Consider the following 7,257-nt stretch of genomic DNA (forward strand, 5'->3'; position numbering starts at 1 on the left):
GGCCTCTCCAGCTGCCTCCTTCCCGGCCCTGCGCTGGGATGAGCCGCTTGGGGTTCCTGGCAAGTTGGGTGAAGGTTGTTCAGTGGCTGAATTCCACTTTCTAATTCTTGGCTTTTCTTTTTCTTTCTATCCAGAAACTCGAATCCCTTTGAAATCTTTGCAAGCCAAAAGTTTCTCTTGGGCAAAAGAAAAAGGAGCGGAAAAACTTGCAGGGATCTATCCTGCAGCCCTAGAAATGGTCCCGTGAAGGAAAAGGCATCTGGAGACCCACCAAAGTCCTTGGACCCATCTGGAGTTGCTCTGCAGGACAGAAAAAGGATGGAGACACAACCTTTTGCCAAGGAGGGAAGCGGAAGAGGCCTTTCGGCTGCTCAGCCTAGGAAGGGAAGGAAGCTCTGGAGAGAAACAGGGCGAAAGATCCTTGATGAGGAAACCATCTGCCCTTCCGAAGTTCAGCCCTGGAATTTCATCCAATGCCAGGAGGCTGAAGGTCCCCGACGACTTTGCAACCGACTCCATGACTTTAGTAGGCGATGGCTGAGACCAGAAAAGCACACCAAAGCCCAGATGCTGGACCTGGTGGTCCTGGAGCAGCTCCTGTTCCTTCTGCCCCCAGAGATGGAGAGCTGGGTGCGGGAGTGTGGAGCAGAGACCAGCTCCCAGGCGGTGGCCCTGGCAGAAGGCTTCCTCCTGAGCCAGGCAGAGGAGCAGAAGGAGCAGGTCGAGTTGCAGGTGAGACACTTTAATCGAGGGAGCTCAAAAGGGAATGGAGAATGAATACTTTACCCTCCTTCCCAGACTTTTCTGACATTCATAATATGTAGTGATGGATACTGGGGGCTTTGAGGTTGTGTTCCAAATATAAGAATCCACTTAATATCATGTGATGTACATTAATTCTGCTTCTTTTTTCTTCCCCCTTTTTGAAATGTTGTACTGTGGAGATCAGAGATCCTGAAGGAAAGAAGAATCCATCAACCCCCCCTCAGAAGCTATTTTTCAGGAGAATCCCTTGGGAAGATCAAAGTTGGGACCCCCTAGGAGGTAATCCAAGATCCTCTGATTACCCAGAAAGATGCCATCTACCTTACCTTCTTCTCTTCTGTAGTATACCACCTCTTATTTTGTTAAATATGAATACTGAAATTATTTATTTCTTATAGAGAAACAAAGAATGAAGTGTTCTGTTTTTTACGATGGAGCTCAAACAGCAGTTGAACCTCCAAATCAAGTAAGAAAGGGAAATGTTATTATTGGATTGTCATTTCTACCCTCTGATTCTGTTTAGGAAATTTTTTTAAAGATGACTGGTTAACTGGTTCTGCTAGGTACTCCTCCAACTATGAGTTTACAAGAAGTAATTTTTTAAAAGAGCTTCAAGAGATAGGAATAAATGTATCAGTGGATGTAACTGCTAGAGACCTGTTCATTTTGTAATTTTTGACTTGGAATTGTGCCAAGCGAATGAAAAATAACTAAAAACTCACATTGCCACATTACCAGTTTTAAAAAGCCTTGTTCATAACCAGTTGTTCAAAAAATAAGCAAATCGTATTAAAAATAGCAGAATTTTAAAATCCAAAGGGAACTGCCACATAGAACATGTAATCACAGTAATTTGGGCTACAAAATAATTTCCAATCCTCTGATTTGTTCCTGGAGTAGATCAAACATTTGTAAATGCCTCCACAGAAGACTTTCACAGAGAATTTTCTCTTCTTTGTTTTCTCCCATTCAGCCAATGGCTAGACTACTACATCAATAAATGATAGACAGAGCAATACATCAGTTGATCCAGAAGTGGGAGTACTTTACTGAAAGGCACTGTAAATTCTGCACAATCAATTAACTTGATAAAACCTACCCCAAATATTTCATCAGTCAAAGAAATTTTCAGAAATTTTGATTTTTTCACTAAAATTAGGATGTAGTGCATATCTTTGCTTTGGGAATTTGAGAATAAGTTGGTAGGGATCTTGGCGGTCTTCTAATCCAACCCTCTGTTCAGACAGGGAGCCCTATAACATTTCAGATAAATGGCCGTCCAATTTCTTCTTAAACGGCTCCATTGTTTGGGAGGGAAGTCATTCCACCGATTAATTGTTCTCACTGTTGGGAAATTTCTCTTTAGTTGTAGGTTAGTTCTGTCCTTGATTAGTTTCCATCCATTGCTTCTTGTCCCGCTTTCAGATGCTTTGGAGAATAGGTTGGGCTCCTCTTTGTGGCAACTCCTTAGATATTGAAACACTGCTATTATGTCACCCCTAGTTCTTCTATTCATTAAATTAGTCATACCCAATTCCAGCAACTCTCGATCCTTCTATATCTCAAGCTTATCTTCTGGAATCTTGGTATTCCTGTCAATTTTGTCTTGTGTACGAATTTGATGAGTTCCCCTTCTATCCTCTTGTCTTAATTATTCATGAAGAATCCTTTGTGAATCCTTCTGTTCTGTTCATTTTTCCTTGTTCAGGGGAGCCTGGTGTCCTTCGAGGAGGTGGCTGTTTATTTCTCTGAGGAGGAATGGTCTCAGCTGGATCCTGATCAGAAAGCGCTGCATTCGGAAATCATGCTTGAAAACCATAGGAACGTGGTCTCTCTGGGTAAGAGTTGTCTAGTCCCCAATCAGAGAGTCCAAGAAGACAAGTTATAGTTAGTTTGTTATTTAAAAATCACTAATGATATAACATCTGGGAGGGAGAAGGAAACAATCTGGCCTTCTCGTACTCCAAGGAAGGAAAGAGTCAATGTCTCTTTGCTTAGATGCTTTCTATGCCATTTCTTATGTATATTTTTCTATTTGAACTTATCTATGGAGGCTGAGAAGAATGTGTGTTTTCATGTGAGACGAATGTGTCGTCATGTGTCCTCTGCAACTTCCAAAAGTGAGAACAGAACTTTCACGATCGGGCCATAGAACAGCATGTAATGGGAGATCACACAAGATCAGAAGTATGAGACCTTGCACTATTGGTCTCACGTGATCTCGCACTAAAGTAGTTTGCCACTCATTTTGCAGAGAACAGAATCATAAACTACTTTAGTTTGATATCACACGAGATCAGTAGTGCAATATCTCAGGCTAGTGAACGTGTGATCTCGCACTAATTCCTTCTTGGATGTTTCCCCTGATTATTCCTTAACTCAAAACTGACTTTGAGTGAGATTTGCAGTTTGATCTTTTTCCCTAACCTTATCATTTCATTTCTCTTTTGCTTTGAAGGTAATAATGGGGAGGAGAATCAAGATTCCTGTGAATTGTTCCAAGTGATCAATGCTAATGATGGAACGGATAAATTTGGAATTCGAATGGAATTAGAAAGCGATGGGAGAAACCAGTCAAATAATTGGAATCAGGAAAGGTCATCATCCACTGATTATCCGATGCAAGATTTTCTTGCCCAACAAGAGTCCATAAGGAACAAATATATTGGGAAAACTATGAAGCTAATCAAAGATAAATTACATGTAAACAAATGCTATTTAACCCAAAACAAAGGAGAAAATGCTATAAGGCACAATGGAAAAAATTACAATGGGACATTCATTCCTTCTCTTGGAAATAACTTCCTTACACCTCAAAAAGTGATTCACACAAAAGAGGAGCCTTATATATGTTTGGAATCTAGAAAACATTTTACAAGAAACAGGCAACGTATTTCCCATGAAAGGATTCACACTGGGGAGAAACGGTGTTCAGAAGCACCTGTAGCCCACTCAGCCCAGTCCTTCCAAGCAGCAGGAGAGAAACCCTATAAAAGCATGGAGTGTGGAAAGACCTTTACTCATAGCAATGAACTTACTGTCCACAAAAAGAGAAACATGGGAGACAAACCATATAAATGCATGCAGTGTGGAAAAGCTTTTACTCGTAGCAGGGAATGTAATATCCACAAGCAGATCCATACAGGAGAGAAACCATATAAATGTATGGTGTGTGGAAAGGCCTTTGCTCAGAACAGTGGACTTACTATACACAAAAAGATCCACACAGGAGAAAAACCATTTAAATGCATGGAGTGTGGGAAAACCTTTACTCAAAAAGGTAATCTTATTTCCCATCAGGTGATCCATACAGGAGAGAAACCATATAAATGTATGGTGTGTGGAAAGACCTTTGCTCATAGCAGTGGACGTACTATACACAAAAAGATCCACACAGGAGAAAAACCATTTAAATGCATAGAGTGTGGAAAGACCTTTGCTCATAGAGGTAATCTTATTTCCCATAAGGTGATCCACACAGGGGAGAAGCCATATAAATGCTTGGAGTGTGGAAAGACCTTTGCTCAAAATTGTTATCTTATTTACCATAAAATGACCCACACAGGGGAGAAGCCATATAAATGCATGGAGTGTGGAAAGACCTTTGCTCTGAGCAATAGACTTACTATACACAAAAAGATTCACACAGGGAAAAAGCCATTTAAATGCATAGAGTGTGGAAAGACCTTTTCTCATAGAGGTCATCTTATTTCTCATAAGATGATCCACACAGGGGAGAAACCATATAAATGTATGGAGTGTGGAAAAGCCTTTACTCAAAAAAGTAGCCTTATTTCCCATCAGGTAATCCACACACAGGAGAAACCATATAAATGCATGGTGTGTGAAAAGACCTTTGCTAAGAGCAATAATCTAAGACTACACACAAGGATCCACACAGGGGAGAAGCCATTTAAATGCATGGAGTGTGGAAAAACCTACACTCAAAAAAGTAGCCTTGTTACCCATCAGGTAATCCACACAGGGGAGAAACCATATAAATGCATGGAGTGTGGAAAGACCTTTGCTAATAGCTATAACCTAAAAATACACACAAGGATCCACATAGGGGAGAAGCCCTTTAAATGCATGGAGTGTGGAAAAACCTTTACTCAAAAAAGTAGTCTTATTTCCCATCAAGTGATCCACACAGGAGAGAAGCTGTATAAATGTATAGAGTGTGGAAAGACTTTTGCTCATAGACGCAATCTTATTTCCCATAAGGTGATCCACACAGGGGAGAAGTCCTTTAAGTGCATGGAGTGTGGAAAAACCTTTACTCAAAAAAAGAATCTTATTTCCCATCAGGTAATACACACAGGGGAGAAACCATATAAATGCATGGAATGTGGGAAGACCTTTGCTAATAGCAATAGCCTAAGAATACACACAAGGATCCACACAGGGGAGAAGCCCTTTAAATGCATGGAGTGTGGAAAAACCTTTACTCAAAAAAGGAGTCTTATTTCCCATCAGGTAATCCACATGGGAGAAACTATATAAATGGATTGTGGAAAAACCTCTACTCAAATAAGTAGCCTTATTTCCCATCAGGTGATCTACCCAGGGGAGAAACCATATAAATTGTATTGTATTGTATTGTATTAAATGCATGGAGTGTGGAAAAACCTTTACTGAAAAAAGGAGTCTTATTTCCCATGAGGTAATCCACGTGGTAGAAACCATATAAATGCATGGAGTGTGGAAAGACTTGTTCACTGTGTTGATCTCAGTAACCACAAAAAGACCCACATGGGAAAATGCATTTAAATATATGGAGTGTGGAAAGACCTTTGCTCGAAGAGTTAATCTTATTTGCCATAAGACGATCCACTTAAAAGAGAAACCATATAAATGTATGGAGTGGAAAGACGTTTGGTTTTGAGCAGTAGACTTACTACCCACAAAAAGATCCACACTGGGGAAAAGACCTTTAAATGCATGGAATGTGAAAAGAGCTTCGCCAAAGAAGTAATCTTATTTCCCATAAGACGATCCACTCAGAAGGGAAACCATTTAATGAACGCAGAGAGATAAAAAAGATTTATTTTTGAACAAAGACAAACAAACATAAAAAAACACATCTTCCATTACAAATTGTAGGAGTGTTTCAGTTGGTTACAGTACTTCCATGCATCTCTTCCATAGTCATCATCTGCTTTTCATATCAAATCACATATTTTAAATTCACCTATATTCATGCATATCACTATTATTATATCTCAACCTTAATTTGACTACAATTGTTTTTACATCCTTTTATATATAATATTCAAAATCTAGAATAGGATTATATGATAACATTCTATTAAATCATCCTAAGATCATCCAATCACAATAATCCTTATAACATATTCTAGATAAAGATTTTAAATCTCTCATATTCTCCATGTTTTGTTTATATAAAATTTCATATCAAAATTATATATATGTATTGTTACCATTATTAATCATCATTTAACTATAGCTTTTGTCACTTCATTTTATACATACTACTAGTGAACTAAATTTAGCTTAGTATTTATTATACATTTTTATTGCATCAACCTGTATCTTTCCAGTAATAGTGCAGTCTTATATCTCTTGCCATTTGTAGCATTAATGTTCTAGTTACTTTCTTAATAAATCTTGTATAAACTTCTCTTTGCAACATGTTGTTGCTTTCATATCTCATAAAATCTTGAAACCCAGCATCTGTTCTTTCCATCAGCTTATCTTTGGTTATCGCTAGTGCTTCTGTCAAGATTTCTCTCCATAACTCGGACAATTTTTTTCTCTTTTCTTCTTCTGTGCTTTGAAGTCTGGGTAAAGTTCCAATTCATCTATCTCCCTTTTCCATATTCCGCTCTTGCCATTACCAACCACGCTCACTTTGTTGTCAGTATCCATAATTATCTCTTTGCTCATTTTTTCTTCCATCTTTTGAACTCTGTAAAAAATGAAGAATTTTAATCCATAGGTGTAAGCAAAACGGAAAAAGAAGAAAGAATTAATCAATTCAATTTAAAAAATAGGGAACGTTTGCAAAAGTTCCATCTGTGAAAAAAAAAAACCATAACACACTAAGTTTAATGTAGATTAATTTAGCCACTTACAGTCTTCTGTCTTCAATTTTAATTGAACTTAATCTTTTTTTTTTGAGGGGGAGTAGTCTCATTATCTAATAATAAAATTTCCTCACCAATTCGACACACTTTCTCTTTCTGCTTTCTTCCTGTTCCGGAGCTGTCCGAACTTCAGCAGCTTCATTAGCTGTGTTTCTGTCGCTGGAAAAAAAGACTATTCCTAGATCTTTCAGGGACTTTGCGGTGTCCCTGAGATCAAGAGGAGGTGCCCTCCTCAATCACCGTCTCTACGGGACGGTTTAGGTCCAAATGGACCGTCCAGCGGCAGAAATATCAACTGCAATCTCAGAGCGCCAAGATCGCATGTCATGCCGTCTCTCTTCACAGAGGTAATCTTAATACTCATCAGGTGATCCTGTTTATTCCT

General features: G+C 38.8%; 1 protein-coding gene across 1 annotated transcript; it reads left to right on the top strand.

The window, feature by feature from the left end:
- Nucleotides 1–182: 182 nt before the first annotated feature.
- On the top strand, nucleotides 183–5,393 carry LOC106548390 (uncharacterized). Its single transcript, XM_087711383.1, has 5 exons — nucleotides 183–732; nucleotides 945–1,044; nucleotides 1,164–1,231; nucleotides 2,474–2,603; nucleotides 3,224–5,393. The coding sequence occupies exons 1-5, from the start codon at nucleotides 319–321 to the stop codon at nucleotides 5,266–5,268; spliced, it is 2,757 nt and encodes a 918-aa protein (XP_087567509.1). The 5' UTR covers nucleotides 183–318; the 3' UTR covers nucleotides 5,269–5,393.
- Nucleotides 5,394–7,257: the final 1,864 nt, after the last annotated feature.

The sequence above is a fragment of the Thamnophis sirtalis genome, unplaced genomic scaffold (assembly GCF_051295495.1).
Source record: "Thamnophis sirtalis isolate CommonGarterSnake01/CBP01778 unplaced genomic scaffold, rThaSir2_p1.2 scaffold_3, whole genome shotgun sequence".
Taxonomy (NCBI): domain Eukaryota; kingdom Metazoa; phylum Chordata; class Lepidosauria; order Squamata; family Natricidae; genus Thamnophis; species Thamnophis sirtalis.

What these genes read in the sequence shown, in the direction of transcription:
- LOC106548390 (XM_087711383.1), top strand. Translation starts at nt 319, where the DNA reads ATGGAGACACAACCTTTTGCCAAGGAGGGAAGCGGAAGAGGCCTTTCG. An exon ending in CAGTTGAACCTCCAAATCAA is followed by an intron (nt 1,232 to 2,473) that starts GTAAGAAAGGGA and finishes TTCCTTGTTCAG; the next exon opens with GGGAGCCTGGTGTCCTTCGA. An exon ending in TAGGAACGTGGTCTCTCTGG is followed by an intron (nt 2,604 to 3,223) that starts GTAAGAGTTGTC and finishes TTTGCTTTGAAG; the next exon opens with GTAATAATGGGGAGGAGAAT.